The sequence below is a fragment of the Electrophorus electricus genome, unplaced genomic scaffold (assembly GCF_041902795.1).
Source record: "Electrophorus electricus isolate QZ-2024a unplaced genomic scaffold, ASM4190279v1 Scaffold35, whole genome shotgun sequence".
NCBI lineage: Eukaryota > Metazoa > Chordata > Actinopteri > Gymnotiformes > Gymnotidae > Electrophorus > Electrophorus electricus.
The window spans coordinates 1,672,887-1,694,506 of NW_027658638.1; the positions used below are offsets into that span (position 1 = coordinate 1,672,887).

General features: G+C 40.4%; 1 protein-coding gene across 9 annotated transcripts; it reads right to left on the reverse strand.

Moving 5' to 3' along the window:
- Positions 1–4,988: 4,988 nt before the first annotated feature.
- Positions 4,989–19,443, reverse strand: LOC145655809 (sodium/potassium/calcium exchanger 5-like). Of its 9 annotated transcripts, none has more exons than XR_014121729.1 (11): positions 19,117–19,443; positions 18,689–18,868; positions 18,517–18,600; positions 18,015–18,118; positions 17,751–17,851; positions 14,642–14,925; positions 12,744–12,950; positions 10,671–10,772; positions 9,139–10,485; positions 8,189–8,238; positions 4,989–7,565 (listed from the first exon to the last, which is right to left on the reverse strand). XR_014121729.1 is itself a non-coding variant. In XM_081709293.1 (9 exons), the coding sequence occupies exons 1-9, from the start codon at positions 19,268–19,270 to the stop codon at positions 10,163–10,165; spliced, it is 1,467 nt and encodes a 488-aa protein (XP_081565419.1). In that variant the 5' UTR covers positions 19,271–19,443; the 3' UTR covers positions 4,989–10,162. The 9 variants fall into 9 exon arrangements, 3 of the variants coding, with proteins under 3 accessions (XP_081565419.1, XP_081565417.1, XP_081565420.1); XR_014121728.1 differs by having other exon boundaries at positions 4,989–8,058; XR_014121727.1 differs by having other exon boundaries at positions 4,989–8,238.
- Positions 19,444–21,620: the final 2,177 nt, after the last annotated feature.

Consider the following 21,620-nt stretch of genomic DNA (forward strand, 5'->3'; position numbering starts at 1 on the left):
CTTTAGAACAGATCCTTGTGAAGCACGGCCTTTTTGCATGCTGAAAAGTCTTGATTTATGTTAACAAACTGGTAGCAACCAGCTCGATAAGATTTAAACCAGTAAAAGGCTATTTCACTAATGCCAACAACATTTTGAGTCTATCTAGTAAAATGTTGTGATCTATAGTGTCAGAAACTGCACTCAGATCAAACAATATAAGCAAAGAAACAACCCAGGTCAGAAACCAACAACAGGTCATTAACTACTTTAATCAGTGCTGTCTCTGTACTATGATGAGGCCTAAACCCTGACTGAAAGACTTTATGTATCTGGTTTTGATTCAGCTATGAGCTTAGCTGCTGACCTACATCTTTTTCTAGGATCTTGGAAATCAGTGGAAGGTTTAAGATTGGCCTGTAGTTTGACAGTTGACATGGGTTGAGATTAGATTTTTTGAGAAGTGGTCTGATTACTTATAATTTGAATGATTTAGGAGCGTATTAAATTTAGTGAAGGTTCAATTAGTTCAGGTAGGATTTCCTTAAGAAAGTGAGTAGGCAGTGAATCTAGTAAGCAAGTAAAGGATTTTGAGCATGAGATCAGAGATCTAAGTTCAGACTCTTCAGTCTTTTTTGGCTTGGTTGTTCTGATCTCAAAGTAGCTGCATGATGTTATGTTAATACTTTGAATGTTATCTCTGATGTGCTTAATTTGCTCATGGAAGAAATTCATGAACTCATTACTATGTGAGGTTGTAATATGAGCATTGGTAATATGAGTTCGTAGTTAGATGTACAATTGTACTAAAAATAGAAATCTAGGTTTATTTTTGTTATTTTCTATTAGGGTTGAGAGATAAGCTGTTCAAGAGGTAATAAGTGCCTTTTTATACTTGAGAAGGCTCTCCTTCAATGAGAGCTGGAAGACTACAAGCCTTGGGCACTATCAAAGTGAATATTGATATCACTTACAATAATGACTCTTTCTACTATAGTGACTACATTGGAGAGGAAATCTGCAGACTGGTTAATAAATTCTAAATAGGGTCCAGGTGGCCTGTAGATGCCAATTAGTGGAAGAGGCTGGAGGGCTTCTTATCATTTATGGTAGTAAAATAATTTCAAAGGACTGGAAATCATATCCAACTTTGTGGTTTATGCCAATGTGTCAGTATAAATAACTGCAATGCCGCCTCCACGGCCAGTTATATGACAGTGATGTACATAGCTGTAGCCAGAAGGACATGCTTCATTCAAAGCTATGTACCCATTTGGCCTGATCCAGGTTTCTGTTAGACAAAGTACATTAAATCTATCACGTTAGGATTTCATTTATCATGAGCACTTTAGTTATGGATCTAACATTTAGTAAATGTAGCTTTAGATGAAAGGTGCAGGCAGTGTTCTGTGAGTCACTTACTTTAATACTAATTAGGTTATTAAGACATGTTTTTCTTGGGTTTTTTTGTATTTCTTCTTAGTTTGGGGAATAGACACAGTGTCAATGTGGTGAACCTGGGGTGAAGTCTTGTAGCAATCAGCAGATGGTTGGTTTAGTTTCTTTGTCTGCTGCCTGGCCTCCACTCTGGATTGTCATAGATTAACTAGGTGATAAAACTGTGTCTTATGTTACAAGAGAGGAGAGCAGCACCCTCCCTAGAAGGATGGATACCATCTCGCCCTAAAAGGCCAAGCTTCCCCTCAAATGTGGTCCAATTATTTCTGAACACCACATTGGCATAAGTGTATATTGTTAGCTCTTAAAGAACCTATGTTGCATAAGACTTTAAAATTACCTACAATGTCTGGTGTTCTGGCCACTGGTATAGAGATAATTACTGTTTCTAAAGGCCTAGTTAATTTCACATGTCACAAAATAGAGTACCCTATAACCAGAGCTCTGTCGACAGGCTTCTCAGCGGATGCCTCGCTGAGCGGCGCAAACCTGTTGGAAACACGAATGGGAGAGGTGTGGTGCTCCCATTGGTGTGCTGAAGCTCGACTATTTCACCATATCGTTACCCATTCCCCCCACTCCGAGGGCTGTAGTGCTGGAATTGAGGGCTTGTTAACTTCGCCTAAGGTATCCAGAGCTTGTAGTTCTAATTCCTTGATATATCTAACACTTTCTAAAGTTTGTATGCGCACCTCCAATGTTAGAATCATCCCAGTCAGACTGGCAATTAATCTACAATTCTCACAGATATTACTCTCACTAATGACGGATGAAGAATAGCTATACATATTGGACTCTGCACACTTAAGAAGAACGCAGCCGACCATGATAAAAAATGAAAAATGTTACATTTTTAGGTAGTTTTTGATGACAGAGTATTTTTCGATGTCTATTGGAAGTTGCCGATTTCCAGGTAGAATGTATTTAAGTCTAAGAAAAAAAAAGATAAACAGTTAGAGAGCAGTAAGAAAAAGTATGCCTAAACAGTTTTGAAAACAGGAAGCAGTGTCACAGTGTCCTGTGGAGTTTGCTTGCTTTTTCTTGAGCATGGAAGTAATTGAGGAAGCATTTATTTGCATTATCTATATCAGGGTTTATCACCAAAGGCCTTCTCAGAGGAGCAACACTTCTGGTAGCTTTAGGTCGATGTGTGTAGTCTCCTAATGTTAAAACCATGTTATTTTTACATAATTTATTACATAGGAATATTTTGCATAGAAGATGCATGAAGACAAATGAGTAAGGAATTTAAATCAAAATGCTTTGTTTATAATATCCATAATAGCCATAATGTTAATATTTCATGCAGCATTAATGATTTGGTAGCTGTGTCCAGTGAAAGCCTATGTGTGACTTTTTTAGTATGATGGCAATGCACTTTTATTTTTATAGAGATTTCTTATCAAATAAGAATAGGTTATAAACTATACATACATCTTGTGATAAATCTACTTTATGGATGTATATCAATCAGCCATTCAAACCACTGACATTTGAAGTGAATAAAGTTCATTACCATGGCAGCTGTCAAGGAGTAGGGCATATTAGGCAGCAAGTACACAGTCATTTCTAGAAGTTAATATTTTGGAAGCAGGAAGGACAAGGGCCAAATTTTGATGTCTACAGGAGATGTTTGGAGCATCAGCCATAATGACAAATCTTCAAGTTTGTAATAGCCAGCACCAACCAAAAGTGGTCCAAGGAAGAACAACTGTTGAACCAGAAACAGGTTCATGGGTGTGCGAGGCTCACTAACACATGTGGGGATCAAGCTAGTCTGTCTTGTCAGATCTCACAGAAGATCTACTATATCACAAATTGATGAAAAAGTTAATGCTGGTTTTGATAGAACAGTGTCAGAACACAAAGTGCATTGCAGCTTGGGACTATGTTGCTGCAGACTGGTCAGAGTGCCATGCTGACCCTTGCCAACTTCCAAAAGTACCAACAATGTGCCAGTGAGCATCAGACCTGGATCATGGAATAATGGAAGAAGCTGGCCTGGTCGGAAGAATCATGTTTTTTTGGGAAAGGGAATAAGGTATTCCCTAATGGCAGTGATCTCTTTCAGCAGGATAATGCACCTTGTCACACTGCAAATATTGATCAGGAATTATTCAAAGAACAAGATAGAGAGATCAAGGTGCTCACTTGGCCTCCAAATTCCCCAGATCTCAATCTGATTTTACATCTGTAGGATGTACTGGAAAAACCGGAAAAGTCTGATCCATGGATGCCTCATCTGGCAATTTATTTGACTATTTTACCAGCAGGCTTTACTGATTGATTTGTGTGTAAAATCTTGTCCAAATAGCACTTAAGTAACATATTACAATGAAAATAAAAATATCAACATATTAACATATAAGGTAACATTATAAAGAAATAAAAAAAAATTGTATGATGCTAAACCAGAGTTGTATATGAAATATTAAGCAAATTTTCAACACAACAAAAAAACACAACAGAAATATGATATGACTGCTCACGAACCAAGTCTTATCAGTTCTATCTGAGAATGGTCAGGATGTGGTGCTAATATTCCAGTGAGCACGCTTGATTGGTTGCTGTCATAACTTGCTACGCTACTTAAGTAGAGGTGAATATAATTGCAAACAATACAGCCATACATGAAATATTGAAATCAAACATATATGAACTTACAAGTGGGGATACTAATTAATTATGAAGCATAGCTACCGGATGAGCCTCATTGCCAGGAGCACTGAATGGTGGATTTTCTGTTTTCTATCAGGCTAAAAATGAAACTATAGACTTAAACTATAGACTAGAATTAATTTTATATGGGAAGGTGAGGTAATGTAAATATTATCCAAGATTTTAGTCCATCCAATTCCACCATGTCAGTCATTATTGCAGACTATATGCTCTCGTGATAGTAAAGATTCCTGTGCATTTTGCCAATAATAAATTGATTGGTATAAATAACCTTAGGCAATTGCCATGTCAGTAAATATTCTGTCATCTCCTGTGGTAAAAGGTATTCTCATGCTTTTTGAAATATGATAAAGATGGAGCCATGGTCCTCATTTGTCCAGTGCCCTCTCATTTGCGTTTGTGTCTATGCCTGAAAGCTAAACAAGGTAATATGCAGCATAAAAGGCTTGCTGAATATCAGACAGGCATTACTCCTGAGTTCTTATTTTCAGGTATTTTTTTGGACAATTTAGTTAATAGAGGAGGAAGCAAGAGGAGGAAGCAAGTTGGCACACTAGTAAAACTAATACAGCAGTTTTACAGCTCTGGCCAACATCCCTGTGGCAAATATTCACTATGTCGGTGAAAAAATGGTTGAACTGTTACCAAACTGTTCTGTACTGGACTAATAAAGACTTTCCTAAATATTTATCTGGTGTCACTGGTGAATACAAGGTGCAGAAAACAGTAACGCCAAATCTGCGTTTACATCAGTGAAGGATGGTGTACTGGTGTCACAGTAATATTGAAACTGTGCAGTCCAAACCATAAACTGTAAATCTGTAATGGTGAACAGTAAGGAGGCGGATGCAAGTTTGGAGAAGAGTGAGATTTATTAGGGGCAAATCCAGATTCAGAGTTGTTATAACAGTCCAGGGTCATTGAGGCAATATGTAGAGTACGGGGATACATGATAAACAAAAGACACACAAAGGCAAACAAGGGAAGCAGGCTGTAACAGAGGCTTGGAAACACAAAGGCTAGGATAAACACAAAGGCACGGAGTACAAACTTACAGATACAGGCTTTCAAATATATAATTACAGTCATTCAAACATTCAATAAACAGCAAAGACACAGGGAACAAGACAGGGTTTAAATATGTGAACCTAACAAAGCTAGAAATGAGAAACAGGTGTGGAAAACAAATGAGGGGCGGAGAAAACAAAACTGCGGAATGGAACAAAAACACAAAACAGGGAAACCATGGAACAGGGCAGCTAGGAGGAAGCTAGTGACAGTACCCCCCCCCAAAGCGTGCAACAACAGGGCATGCAAAAACAAAAAACACCAAAACCAAACAGAACAGACCATGAACAGGACTATGACGAGATACCAACAGGAACAGAACGGGCGAGACGCGGAGCAGGTACAGTACTGAGACAAGACAAAGGAGTAGACAGGGCAGAAACATGAGCCGGGGACACGACAAGAAGCAGGCACCAGAGCAGAAGATACCAAAGACACAGAAACAAGAGGAACAGGAGCAGAAGCAACAGAACAAGAACCTGGAATGGACGCAGAAGCGGGAGCAGGAATAGAATGCACAACAGAAACAGCCTGAGGATGACAAAAGTGCTGGGAGGGAGGCTGAGGAGACACAATAAAAGATGACAAACGACAATGTATGACTGAAGGCACAACAGGACTGTTATGTTCACAGACCAGAGCGTTCCCCAGTTCCCTGACAAGCATAGTCACTTCTGGGTTTTCCAGTTTTCATCTCTCCATGGTTCCCTGTCTCCTCCCCTTTGTCTCCAGCTGATCCGAGTTTGTCCCTAATTGCATTCCGATGTAATTCCCGTTCCTGCGTCTCTTGTTTGTTGGTCATTGTTTCTGGTAAGATCCAGATTGTCCTAGCTCCTCGTGCCTATGTGTTTTCTTAGACTTCATTTCTGCTCGCTCATGTGTTTAGTAATCTCCTGTTTAATCTCGCTTCTTGTTTCTTGCCCCATGTTTATGTTTTCTCCCTGCACGCCCTGTTTGGTTACTCTCACTGTCTATGCTTTCCTTGTTTAGTTCTCTGCTGTTCCCTTGTCTGTAATACTTTCTCTGTGTTTTAGTCTATGTTGTTTTTCTGTGAGTATTCATCAAACTTATTCTGCTCTCTTTTCCCATTCGGTTTTCTCTCGTCTCTTCACTCTGTTTAGGTTTCCTTTCCCCTGTTCAAGTGTTGTCTGGCTTTCCTATTTAGTTCTGTTACCTGTGTCTTCATCTTGAATATTGTTAGTCTGTGTCTGTTATTAAATGTATTTAGTTATACTATCCCATCCATCCCTTATATTATGGCTTCCCTAGTTAGTTCTGTTTTGCATCACATCCAAGGCACAGGCACTTCGCAAGTGTGTTCACTCTCCACCCCTCCTACGTTACAAGGATGAGGAAATCAAAAACGTAAAACAGACCAGGCCAGGGACAGGAACAAAAACAGATATGGGCACCGGAATGGACACATGGACAGGCACAGGGACAGAAACAAAGGGAGACACAGGAACTGGAACAGGCACAGAAACAGGCACAGGAACAGACACAACAGGAGAAAAAACAAAACCAGGCAACGGAGAAGGCAAAAACAACAGGGCAGCAGGAGCAGGTAACAAAGGCGACACAGAAGGCACACGGGCAACAGGAGACACAGGCCAGGGAGGGATGGGTGGGAACCCAGGGGCGGAAGCAGCAGGATACACAGGCCAGGGTGGGATGGACAGGGAACATGAAGCCTGGGAGTCAGAAGGCAGGTCCAAGGACATTGAGGAGACCAGCGGTGAATCCAGGGTGCTGGGAGGCATGGCTAAGGCATACGGTGGCAGGTCCAGGAAGTCTGGGAGGTCCAGAGGTGCAGCTACAGCATTCAATGGTAGGTCCGGTGTGATCAGCAGAGGCAGATCCAACAGGTCCAGATACTTAGCCACAGGAATAGACCTAGGGACAGGACATACGGTGTCTTCCATGCTGGGAACAGGAACCTGATCAGGACAGGCGATGTCTTCCACCCTGGGAACAGGAACCAGATCAGACTGGATGGTGTCTTTCATGCCGGGAACAGGGTGGATTGTGGGATAGCTACAGGTACAGGTTGGATGTCCCTGGAGGAACAGATACAGAACCCTCTCGGCAGTTCTGAGCGCACACGGGCTATGGGGAGCTCACATTTGCGCTTGAGCACACACCGAATGCCTAACCATGGATTGTCTGTGCATTCACTACGCCTACTCACATCTTGCACTGCAGGCCACTCCCCCATGCAGCGTTGGTCAAAATGGATAGACTCTTGGCACTTACCTGTGATCTCATCGTTATTAAAATGCATGGGATCCTGTTTTTTCCAGAAACGATGAGATCCACCTGTACACAGCGCCAGGGGATTTGCTGTCTCTGGTTTGGTGGCGCTGAGACGTAACAAACTTGGACTGTGTAAAAACAGATGGAATGCCTTTATTTGTCATATATACATACACATTTGTACAGTAAAATTAAATGCTTTTTTTTCCCACATATCCCATCTTCTTTGGAGGTTGGGGTCAGCCATTGTATAGTGTCCCTGGTGCCAACAGGGTTAAGGGCATTGCCCAATGGCCCAAATTGGATGCATGGCAAAGCTGGGCTTCAAACCTACAATCTTCCACTTAGTAACCCAAAGCTATAGCCACTAGAAACCTCCATAGTTACCAGCCCTTAGAATCCTTGACATGTTTGTGATGACTGTGGAGCACTTCAATTTTCTGGGAACTACAATCAGGAGAGACTTAAAGTGGGACATTAACTCCATCACAAACAAAGAGCAACAGGGGATGTGCTTCCTGCATCAGCTAAATAAGTTAAACCTGCCTTAGCAGCTGCTGGTTCAGTCATATAAAGGCACCATAGAGTCATCACTACATCCAATCACAGTCTTGTGTAGCTCTGCCACCAAAAATAACATACAAAAATTGTAGTACAGCATCAGGTCTGCAGAAATGACCACTGGTGTAAATCTGCCCATCATGTGTGATGTGTACACATTCAGAATCATGAAGAGAAAATTATCACTGACCCATTGTATCCTGGCCATCACCTATTGCAGCTCCTTCCTTTAGGCCGGCACTTCAGCCAAATGAGGACAAACAGTTAGCCTGCAGAAAAGCTTTCCTCATGCTATCACACTCATGAACAATTATTTCACATAAGCACCTCACACACCTATACTGAAAAATATTATCTTCTATTGCATTTCATTTTTATTCTATTCAATTCAGCATTGTTACTTTCTACCTGGCAGTGGTACCTTTTAAGTATTTACCATTTCAAATAGTTTTTATTCAGTGAACGTATGTATGTGTGAATATGTACAGGAGTGGATGCATATGTTGTAGTGATTTTAATACTTTTAATGAATTGTCAGTTACAGATACCCTGCGTAACAGGGAAAATATATTAATTTTAATTAATGTATTAATGACTAATAATTCAGTCTCAACTAAAGTCGTCAGTCTGATATGTGATTATTTCTCGTCTACCAAACATTATAATATCACTCTGGGCTAACAGACGTAATAACCAAGGTATTGACTAAATAGAGATGCACAACAATCATTGACTAAGATTAATAACCAGGAGTGATTAGTTCATTAGAATCATTATAATCACATAAGCCTAACAATGTAAACAAGCTAAGTTTAACACAAACAATTTGTGGTGGATACAGGTAGCTAACTAAGCTATTAAAAAAAAATAATTAGAGAAACATAGGTTTACGCAGTCTATGGTAATCGAGACCAACAAAGGAAACTTATTAATCAACAAATTCATAATAACAGTATACCTACAGTCTAATAGGAGGATCAGGAGAGGAAGCCATTGTTAACAGTGAAGTGGGGAACTAATTAGGAGTGATGAGGTTGTGTCAGGTGAGGGGAAAGAGTTAACTCATCTATTTTGATTAATAAACACTAAAACAAATATTGATACCAACTAGTAACATATGAGAGAAATGTCAGCTCTTACGAATTACTGGCATTCAGCCGTGTTGAACTGCAGATGTGTGCGTGTGTTCCATTGGATTGTCCAGACAGCACAGAGGGTGTGAGGAATAACTTCGGATGTCAGCTCAGCGTGCCAGTCTTTCATCCAACTGCCTAAATGGCAGTGTGTGTAGCGTCCTTGCTGTGAAATTGTCTGATGACTCTTAAGAGTTTGCTGTTCCTTGTAGTTGTTGGCATCCAATGATGGTGAGGAGACCAGGGTTCTTAGACTGGGGAATTGGACCTTCGGGTCTGGCTCTAGTGAGAGTCAGATAGCCCTTCACAGGCAGACCTTTTCCAAAATTAGAGTGGGTGCTTTACCAGTAGTGTATAGGAATTCCAGTCTCAACCAGATGGGTGTGATGGGTCAATTCTGACAAATACACACTAACAAAAAGAAATTAGTAAGATAATAACAAAAGGAACAAAATTAAAATTAAATTTGACATCAATTTGACATCAAAATCAAAATATGGTAAACTAAAACAACTTGCATTCGAGTATTTGTAGCTGCTTAGCGAAAGGTTATCTACTGGTTTAAGAAAACTAAAGTTTTTGTCTCAGTCAAAGTTCAGTGCGGAGTTGTCTAAAGCTAAACTGCTCATAAAGCAGTACAATCAATAATACTTTTATTTTTCTATGCCATGGTCGTTTCATTTTGGTAAAAACCAAAGAAAGCCATCAATACACATATGTCCCTGACTATTTAAGGTGAAATGGTCCTGTTTCCATAATAACTTGGTCCAAATATGTATAACAACATTCCAAGAAAGAGGGAGACAAAAGGTATTCTGCTCCATTATTAATATTTTCGCTTATTGTCTACTGTGTAATTTTGTCTATCACTCCAGATCAACCATTAATTAAACTGAGTTCGGCTGGGTGCAGTTAAGATGCATGCCTTGGTGTGAGTAAGTATCAACATAGGCAGGTGTGAGGTCAGTTTGTTCTTGTGAGCCATAGGCAGTCAAGTGCAGAGTCAACACTAAACACAAATGTGGTGTCACTTAGTCATGGCAGGCCTGTATAGGGTTGTTCCCAATAATGCCCATCTCATAGAGGATGGATAATGAAGCGAAGATGGTATAGCACAGGAGACACGTGACCCCCAGTTTCCAGTCCAACTTCCAGCCATTGATGGTCACAGCCAAAAAGAGAAAGACTATGGAGAGCAGGAGGGTAGAGGTGACAAAAACCATTCCAGTGCTATTCACCACCACTGGGGCAGTTGTGTCCAAGAAGGCTGTCTTTATGAACCAGGGTAGGCCCAAGCAGAGCATGTCGAACACATTTGAACCCACAATGTTGGACATGGCCATGTCACCTTTGCCTACAAGGGAGAAACAGGGCTTCTTCAACTTTGCATAGAGAAATCAAACAGCTAACCTTACATGAGAGTCATAACAGCTTATCTTTGTATTCAGTTATTTCCATCTGAGTTGTTTATCTATGTCTATTCACATTTTTATCAATAATGCTTTTTTCTGACCTTGATGATGGTTATTGCATATTTACCCTCTCGAGCCACCATGACGCTGGCAATTGTGTCTGGAATACTGGTCCCTGCTGCCAGCAGTGTGAGCCCCATTACTGTATCAGGAATTCCCAGCGTCTCCCCTGGACACATATACATATTGAGAGAGACATATACATGTTGAGAGAGACATGATGCTACATTTCCAAATTACATTTTCTGGTGTACAAAATTATTATTTTTGGTTGTAATGAAAATTGTTGTAATGACCCTCCACATGACCCCTGAAAAAGTTCAGGAACTGACTACGGTCAACATGAGGAACTTTCAGCCTGAAACTTTGAATTGAGTGTTCAGGAAGACAGTGATGTCTTATTTTATTTTATACTATCTATATAGTATTATTCTATGTATTATAGTATTATACTATTAAAATGGTATATTTTATTTTATTCACTATAGTGCTACATACTTTTTCACTCTGCCAGTGATGTATTAGAAAGCTCAGAATGCTCACACACTATAATGAGTGTATGTACCATATTGCATGGAATTTCCTGTAAAGAGAGGCAGCTCAAATCCAGCAGACCTGTAAGGTTCAGTGCCAGGCCAAGGCCCCTCTGGCCACCAGCGGGAGGCCTCGAGTCAGGCACACCACTAATCACACTTAACACCCAACAGCTGGGCTAGACAGTCACGCAGTGCTGGGTCTTTGCCAAAGTCCTGAGCTAAGCTCCTAGCTGGTAACTTTGGGTATTGAGGTCTGTGAGTCCTCGTGCTACACCTCACTTCTGTGCTGTGAGGGTGTCTGTGTTTCTACATGTCCCCTCCCCTCTCCAGTTTTACCCCTCAAATCTGTCTCTCTCCCAATACTCCCCTTTGCCATTACAGTTCCTCCCTGTTTCTGGTTTTGTTTGGGAAGATTTAGTTTGGCATCGGGGCTGCCACTCTTCCTGTGGCCTCCTTGGTTCTCCCTTTTTCCCATGCTTGGCGTGATGTTTCATTTTTTCCCTCTAGTTTTGTTGTCCTCCATTCCTTTTAAAGGGTGATATACGGGCAGGTATTTTTATAGCTGCTGCAGTCTAGCGGGAGTTTGTTTGCCTTGCAACAAAGTGGCTGGAGTTCACTCCCCAACTTTGGTTATTTAATTTTCTTGTTTAACGGGTTCTACGATCTAACTGTTTTGCACACGGGCCCACCATCATTAGAGTGTGGTTGCTCACCCCATAGGTTGTTGGTGTCATCACCTATCTGACCTGCGTTTGAGCCCATGTTACAAGACCTGACAGAAAACTGATGTCTTGTGTTATAAAACCCAACATGGAGAAAGACTTCTGCAGGGGATAGAGACACACAAGGGTTTCCTCTCTTTCAGCACCTGCCCGGTATAGCAGTCTTTCCTCTCAGCCCTTGCTCATGTGACACTGCATGCTCTTATGCTGCACAATAATCCTATTATCCATCTGCAACTAATCACATGGCTTCTGGCTGAAACCACAAGATTCAGCAGGCTAAAAACCCACATGGAGATGTAAGACTATGTTCCACAGACCCCCAGGATACAGCATTACAATCTCAGGAATGCAGGGGAAAGAAGCATGTGACCTGGCTTGTGGCCTGGCGTCTTAAAAATGCAGCACCTTTAGATCAGCAGTAGACAATTAGACTAGACAGTTAGTCAGTAATGAGATTTAAAGGGACAATTTTAAATTTGATTACACTGCATGTATAAAAACAATACTGATTATGTTAATTAGATATCATCTTTTGGATTCATTGACATGATATGCATGATTTCCAGGATTAAAATTAGAATGGCTGCCTCCCAAGCTGAAACCTTAATATATGTAAAAGGCCAAACTTCCTCAAACAAAATAATTATAAAAATATTTCTCTTATTATTTTTGCCATCTTGACACTTATGGCTTAAAGAACAAACTATGAATGTCAAACAGAAGTTAATTAAGAGAGACATATTACATTTGAGATAATTATGTAAAATAAGTAGCTGAACCACTGGTGGCACAGCAGAGGAAATAAACAGTAAAGAATATATTGCATAGGGACTAGAACTCAAATGTGGCATTAATGAGTTAAAGAGAAGTACCATTTACCTACTACAGTGACCATCCAGACCAGCACATAGGTGAAGGCAGCAATCCAGACAGCAGACATGAGGAAGGTCAGAATGTACCACTTCTTCCAGAAGTGCCTTCTACAATCAGGTATAGTCAGGTACAGCAGCACGATTACAGGAAGAGACAGCACCCATAGGATGCGCATCACATCATGTTCTGGCATGCTGAACACACTCTTCTGCTCTGAAACACATACACAAAGAGAGTAGCACCCAGTTCAGTAAGGATAAGAAGCCAAGAAGAATCCACAGGTGAACAGCCTCTAGAGAGTGAAGAACTCTCCAGATGTGAGACACATAGAGAACAGGGGAAACAGTCCAAGATTGTGCTTGGATCGACAAGCAACAGGTGATGCCCACATTTTGGTCTTTGCTGCCCACAAGAAGAGGTTTACCCTAACATCTAACACTTATACTGACAAATCCCTAGATGTTTAGCAAATTGAAAATATGGAAAACTAATAATTAATAACTAATAACATACCTTGTCTTTACACCTTGCATATTCTATTGCTCAGACTTGCTCAGATCGTAGGCTGCTAAAGGTATGGCTTTATTTGTACCTAAACATTACAAAGTGGTATTTGAGTGGGAAATTTTGCTTTTTTACAGTTAAGTTGGAAGAAAATGTATATTCCAGATCCATTTAACTGTGCCTGTTCAGTTGTTTAGTGTCAGCTTTTTAACATGGATGTATGCAAATAATACAATATGTAAAGATAGGGGTTTATCCCACAACATGGAGTTAATATTTATGTTGGCTGAGATGAAGTGTATATAAGGTGTATATAAGGTGTATATAAGGCGATAGGTGCTACAGAATTTGTAGCTAAGTCTCCTGCATCTTTGCTGGTAGAATTTGGTTTAAGAGGCTGTAAATTAAGGGTAGCTGTGAAGGAGTTATTGGAAGTAGCTGAAATGGCTAGTCAGTTGTTGTGAATGAGGACAGCACAGACTAGTTAAGGAAATGCATTAGAATGGATGAATGATTAAGGTGTTCAGTGTTTAGGATACATGGAGGATTTGGCAGGTGAATGGATTGTTGTGTCATGTCAATGTGCATAGATAGATCCAGATAGCACCAGTGGCACTGCTCATGCATTCACAGTACTAGTGAAACTAGGTATGGCCTTAGGCAGAGGGGATGCCAATATGGATCTGCTGCATTGGGGAATGCTTGGTGGTGTAGTAGGTAAAATCCATATGGAACTACCAGCACTGATTACACATTAACAGTGCCAATGGGGTTGAGTACTGCTGCCTTCTTCTTATTATTTATATAAGCACCTTTCTCATACTCAAGGCTGTTTTTACAGATAAATATATAGGGGAGGAGCTTAAGACCAAGACAGAGCACCAACCATCACTGGACGTACACATATCTATATATTGGACACAGGTACCGTTTATACAGAACAATTTAGAGCATCCAATCAACCTAACCTCCAGGCTTTTGGACTGTGGGAGGAAATCAGAGACCCTGGAGGAAACCCACATAGACACAGGAAGAACATGGAAACTTCACCCAAATAGGGACTCAAACCCAAGACCCTAGCACTTAGAGGCAAACATGCTAGCCACTTGGTTGCCTTATTCACCAGGGAGACCACTATAGATTTTATGTATAGTGTGTAAAGCCAATATGGAACTGTTGATATTCAGCATGCTTTAACAATGTTAGGCTGGGAACAGCATTAGTTATCAGTGGGTCACAGTGTGAGTTTACATTTAAAGAGGCCTTTACCACTGCAAAAATACTTTGTACCAAATATGTTTTCTTTTCAGTTCCATACAATTTTTAAAGCATCTCCAACAAATGTCTGCATTGTTAGTCATATGCATATGGATGTAATGATTGACCATAATTTTCTGTACCTTCAGGTATTTCATTCAGGCCATGGAGGCTGAGTGACAGGTGTGAATATCCTGAGTCTTCTTGGAAGATTCCAGTGTCTGCCCTGGAACACTGTGGCACTCTGAGGCTCATGTCGTCATTCCAGCCTAAGAGAAGTTGCTGCTCGGAGTGCTTGTCTGTGCTCTCATTCAAACATGTGCAGCACGGGCTGAACCGTCGCATCATATATTCACTGATCCGCAGGTCGAAACACAGAACTATGATGTAGATGCCATATACCAGCAACAAGCATGCAGCGTCATACCTAACATGCACAGACATGCACATATCTTACTTTAATAAAGGAATTTTCACCCCACAAAATAGCAACAAAGCTATTACAGGCCACGCATTATTGAAATGAAATTGTGTCTTTGCTAACTTCCAATATCACATTACTGTTTTGGGCAAATTCTTCCATGAAGATAAATGTTTATTAACAGGTAGATATAGGGATGGCAGTGACTGTGGGAATGTAGGAGGGGAATGCTTGGGTGAACTTTCGGCTGGTGTTCTGGATTGCCTTCCTACGTGGAAAACCTGACCCTCAGGTAGAGAGCTAACCCCTTACCAAAATATCAAAATAGAGGGTTCAGAAGGACAGAAAGAAGGCACAGAAGACACAGAAGAGAAGGGGTGTGAAATGCAATATGGAGGAAACGTGTCAAGAGTGATGCTAAGCAACTCAAGGAAAGTTGCCTTTTCAAGGAAAAGGGGGACCATTAGGAAGAAAAAGACTTGGTGGCAGGTAGGGGAAGAGGGAAACCTGACAGTGAAGAAGTCGTCAAGGAATTCAAGGATGAAAGAAGCTGATGAACACTCAAAAGAAACCTTCCCAGTCCCTTGGCCGGGCTATCTGCTGAAACTGGAAAGAAAAATGTGCCTTCTCAGCACATGAACAGGTGCCAGAAATCATGGTGAAGAACTGAAAGTAGAAACAATGCATTCTTTGGTGAGCCATGGCTTGTGCCAAACAAGCTTGAGGAAAGAGATGGCATGAGTATCCAAAATCCCATGACTGACGCTTTGGGTTAGCAGATAAAGATGACAGCCGAAGCATGGAAGTTGATTGCAGCAGAGGGAAATTGACTGGCTCTGAACTTATTAGTGCTTGAGGCAGATAGAAAAAGAGTCATGTGTCAGCCACATTATAAACAAACATGCAGGAGTTTGAAGGTAGACGTTACAATTAATAAGGATTAATGTTATTATAGATAAACTGGCTTCCAAAATAGTACTGGGATTATCCACAGCTGTTGTGGATGCTGAAGCATTCAAGTGGTGGTGGAGGAGCAGAAAACAGATTTGCGGAAGTAGGAGAATGAAGGGAGCATATGGGATAGAGAAGGAAGAGGGACAGGGATAGGATCAAGGGCTCAAGGAGTGGGATAAGTGGTAGAATGAAGAAAAATTGGAAGGCTTGAGATGAAGTGCATAAAGACATGAACGATGGGGAGGCTGGGATGAAGTGTAGAGAGCAGGAAGAACAGGGAGGGAGGGGGGTTGGATAAAAGGGCAAAGGAGTGAAACAAAAGCTGAAAAAGAGGTGAAAGGAGAAAGAAAACAGATGAGAAGGCACTATGGGAGAAAAGGGTGCAGGGTATGGGAATAGCCATGGAAACGTGCTGGTATACAGCCATCCACCTCAGAAAACTAGCAGCAGTATACTTTATATTATGTATCTTTTTAAAAAATGCTGATTTAGGTTTATGTATGTTTTATACTGTGCCTGCTTGCCACTAATTGCCCATTGAGGATAAGTGAAATTTTCTTAAACTGAATTAAAATGAGAGAGGGGAGGAATTGTTGGTCTTGAGAGGAAGAGAGAAAGTAAGTGGCATGGAAACATGAGAAAAGACACAGGATTTGGAGTCAAAGAGAGATGCTGCAGACTGGTGCCTCACATGAGGGTGTGATGTCATTGCGCCTCAAGGGAGCTGGCATGGAGGCATCCTTAGGCTCAGTGATGGCAGACAGATGTGTATTTTTTACATTGCAGGGAGCCATCAGAGGTAGCCACAATATATAGCTCCACTTTAGGCACTGTATGAGCAAATGGAATAAATCCTTTCAATCCTTTAGCGTGGTGCACTCAAAGATAGACGACAGACGAGATGTAGAAGAGGAGGGAGCCAGGCTGAGTCAGCACTGGCCTTGCAGCTACTTTTCCTGTTTCAGGGGAAGGAGCAAGTCACAGGAAGCCAGGCAAGCTGGTGAGCTGAGATGTATTGCAAATATGGTGAGAAAAGCAGCAAGTGAGTCGGGTCAGCAGGTGAGTCAGGTCAAAAAGATCAGAGGGAATAGGAGGGAATGGACTGAAGCTAAGGATGCAGAAGGTTGGCTACCGGGGAAGAGCTCCTCTATGAGTTTGAACACCACTGTACTAGGACAAATCAAAAATAAAAAGTATAAAATGGGAGGAAGATGGGTGGAGTTTCAGGTTTCTTCATAAACTACTGTATAGTCATTTCATAATTCTGTGTTGTTTAAAGAACTTTGCAGCATAAGGTACTAACTGGGGAAATAAATACAAACAAATTAGACTGAGGACATGAAAAATAGCTACTTACAATCCAAACATTCCAGTCATCTTTTTGGTTGACATTATAAAAGCCTGCCTTGTAAATATTAGCCTTTTGATGCAGAAATAGTTTACTAATGCCATTTGAAAAGCCCTTGTCCCCAGTATCAATAACACACTCCAGGCTACATCTCACACAGAACCCAGATGCTTTATTTATTTGGGTTAGAAATCAGTAATCTTACTGTGGCTTAAAGAGGTAAATAGAGTCTTTGAATTCAAATATCACTTAGTGAAAATGAGAACCAAAAGATGGACACGAGAAAGGGACATGGATTGAGTGGAAATGTTGTGTTAAAAGTGCATCTCTTCAGGATATAGTATCTATTGTGTTGATGTGAGATGAGGTAGTGTATCCGCCTCTGTGATGATGTGCACCAACTCTCACTATGTGCTTGCTTCTAATCTGAGAAGACATCTCATCACTCTGATTGGTTTTGAAGATTGTAGACAGGGGGTGAGGGCAGATAACATGTAAATACGTACAGAAACATCAGTTACACACTTACCAGTAGACATGGTTATCAGAGATTATGGCAATCACTGCTGCCACACTGGTTGCATATGCCACACAGTCCCTGAATAGTGGCCAACAGTTTAGCTGACTCACCTGAATGCAGAACAATAGATTTAAATAAATTTACAATGAATTCTCACAATATACATTACACACAGACTTCTCTGTACAGTCCAGGGTATTTCTTAATATAGTAATATGGCATCTGTAGCTTGTATGTATGTTTAATTCTTTTAAAAAGAGTACAGTGACATACCACTGAGGTTAAGATTCCACATGCTGCACAAATACCCAGAAGGTTATAGACGGCTGAGCCCACTATTGTACTCACACCAATATCTCCTTTTGTAACAAACACACCTGCACATAAAATAAATAAATACATAAATAAATGTAACAGGTGTGCTCTATTTAGCAGATAGCCCTTCATCACTTTCTGACCACAGGAATGCTGTAGGCTTGATATTTTAGGGTGGAGGACTACTCTCAACTCAGCAGCAACAGCACACTGATGAAAATCACTAGCAGCACTACTGTGCCAATTCCTGGCAGTATAGCTGCTGTGTTGAAAATATTTTGCCACCCAAATAATATACTACGATCAAAAGTAGCCTTATGATTGGAAATTAGGTCTTAAGTGAGACATAAACGTGAATCTATAAAGTGTGCTCCTACTATGTAATAAAGTGGCCAATGGCGTAGGTACAAATTTGGCATTTCAAAGTGGTCGAGTAGCGTAAAAACTGGATTTTGGATACCTAGAAAAGCTGTGACTAACTCAGGCGCGGAGCTTCCGGCCGCCATGAAGGTTGCCCCAGCAACATCCTGAGACAGCCCAAGACCTGAGTCAGAATAACGAGCACGAATTGGTCACGCGCACCACTTTAGATTTAAAAGAGCCAAAGTTCTTATTTTCGAAAAATAACTTACGGTCACTGATGACTTCAAGTGACGGCAGGAAATATTTGTCACAAACTATAGAGACTGCCAAAAGCATGTAAAAAATTATCAGAAAATATATAATGATTCCACCGTCTTTACGTTCCTGTACTGTGAAAAATCCATTCGGAAATTCGGAGGACTGCGGAGAAATGCACTGGGTTTGATTCTCTGTAAGACAGAGAAAGGGAAAACGACGCCATATAAAGCAATAACGGCTATTAAAATAACTTATGTGTGTGTGTATAATCTTACTACTTTATGTATACATGTATGTATATCTTACTACAGTACATTGCAGTTACCTGGAATATTCTTACCTAGAATATATACGAAATATGCGTGTATGCATGTATCAGTGGACCAAGTTTCATGATTTAACCCACAGCTCTGATTAAAAAAAAAAAAAAGTATCTTACCCACTTCCCGACGTATTCTCGAGGGCTTGAAATCCTGAGCTCTTGCAAGGTAGAAAACCAAATGAATACAGCAATATAATACTATTACTACTCCGAATATTGAGAATAGTACTTCTCTTTTTCTCCTTTTGTGAGTAAATGCGTCTTTAATCATTGTTGCAAATGCTTTCTAAACTAAGTATTAATTAATAATGTTGGTCATGATATCATTAAACCTAAAAAATAAAAACCCTAAATTTCTTATTGAATCCACTACTAATTCAGTGCCGGCCTCTAGTCTTGTAGTTACGATAAGAGGGGAAGCATCCCTTGCGTAACGCTATTGCACTAGATACTAGATACATCACGAGGGTCATTATTCCAACTGAACAGGCCCCATACTCTTCCAAAGAACCTCGGAGTGAAGAGGTGGCGGTACCTAGAAATATCATGAAAAATAATCCGAGTAGAATTAACCTACTAAAGTTCGTTCATGTCTTTCAACTATGTGATGATGCAGGAACCAGTTTATTCACTGATTCACAAAGCAACGTTATTCACAAAGCAACGTCAACATTCGGACGTATTTCCAGAGTATATTTCCAAAATGTTGGATAATATTCACGCAACGTATTTCCAGAAATTACATTAGGACATTGCCAAAACGCGAATGTTGTCCCCCAACCGTGCCTAAATCGCATCTTATTGTTATTTACTGTTTATAAAAAGTTAGACATAAAAAACACAGAGCTTTATATTTGTTAATCCTGCCCTGTATTTTTGCACATCTTATATGCTATGGCCAGAGATAATTATTAGCAGATAAAAAAAACCAGTAAATAATATGAAATGGCTCAAGAGTCATGAGCAGTAAGTAGGCTTGTTTAAACTGCATCCAGAAACATTTCAAGGGAATCCATAGCCTGTCTCAGAAATAGCCAACAGATGTCAGTATAAGCTTATTTTCACTTTTTTTCTCCTCTCTTTACTGCAAACAGTATTTGTGTGATCAGCTAATATGTAGTAGTGGCTAAGGCCAGGCGAATTATCAGACAAAATCATAACTATGTCTATGCTGTCACACTTATCAGCAATACACACGTTAAAGGAAATACTCCACAAATACCTTATGAACACCCAGAAGGTGTATATGTGTCTATGCACTTGTGTTTGTATCAGTGGTTTACTGGAGGCCTGGGGCCTTTTGGAGGCCAACAGAAATTATTTAAATTCTAACCTGAGTGAGATCATTAGAAATAGTTTAACTAAATATAAGGGTATATCCAGGCAGGATAAACTTAAATGTTATTTTTACACAACAACAGCAGCATGCATTACATGCAGACTACTAACTAGTATATCCAATGGCACCAGTGGCCTGTTACTATTGTAATGTCATGTATTTATATAAATGAAATGTCTCCTCTTTTTTTCACTTAATAACACACAGTTTATCCCATGCTTTTCTAGATGCTGCAGTCTGTGATTCTTCAGGTGGTGAAGGGGTTAGGATTAACCACCCAAAGGCAGCAGCACTACTTCCACATAAGGGCAAGCAAGGGGTTCTCTTCTTTAAGAATTCTCTTTGACATCTGCACTATACGTAAAGGCTTGTGGCTTGTGTGAGCTCAAAGTTATATTATTAAAGTCTAAAAGCCTAATCCTTATCTGGGATTATGAATCTGGCAAAAATTGCCCTGTGTGCATGTGATTGGAAAACAAATGCAATATCTCAAAGCAATATGAAAACAAATGCATTATCTCAGATGACTAGTGTTTTGCAGAGATCTAGTACTATAGTTTCCTAGGGTCTTTGGGGCAGTGGTATTGAGCACACTCTTTGTTGTCTTCATCTCATCTTTTCAACACAACTATCATGAGGTTTTTTCTGTGCAATAACTACAGGCTGGTTTAAGAGACTATGTTGACCGTGCAGACGATTATGGGGTTTTGAACTGTGCAATAATTGCAACAGCTGTGAGATTGCTATAGTTAATTAAGTGTGAAATAGTTACTGGTTGTATATTATGAGACTGCAATAATTATTGTACTTTGCAATGATTGTGGGACTGTGCAAATAGCTAGAGTTTTTTTTAAGGCTCATAGGCTGTGAATGTAATGGTGAATGATAAGGAGGCGGACGCATGTGCGGAGAAGAGAGAGATTTATTAAGGGCAAATCCATAGTCATAGCCATAAAGGTAGTCTAGGGTCAAAGAGCCAACACGGAGAGTGCAAGGATACATGATAAACAAAACAAGGACTAGGGTAACGAAGACTAGAAAATACAAACCAAAAGCATATGAAGGCAAACAGGGGAAGCAGGATATAACAAAGATGCTAGGAAGAGCTTGGAGAAACATACATACATTCAGGCAGATACAGGTTATCAGATAGTCAGACATACATTCAATAAACAACAGAGACACAGAACACTGGACAGGGTTTAAATGTATGAACTTATTAACACAAAACCAGACACAGGTGAAAGTAATAACAGGCATGGAAAAGCAGACGAAGGGGCGG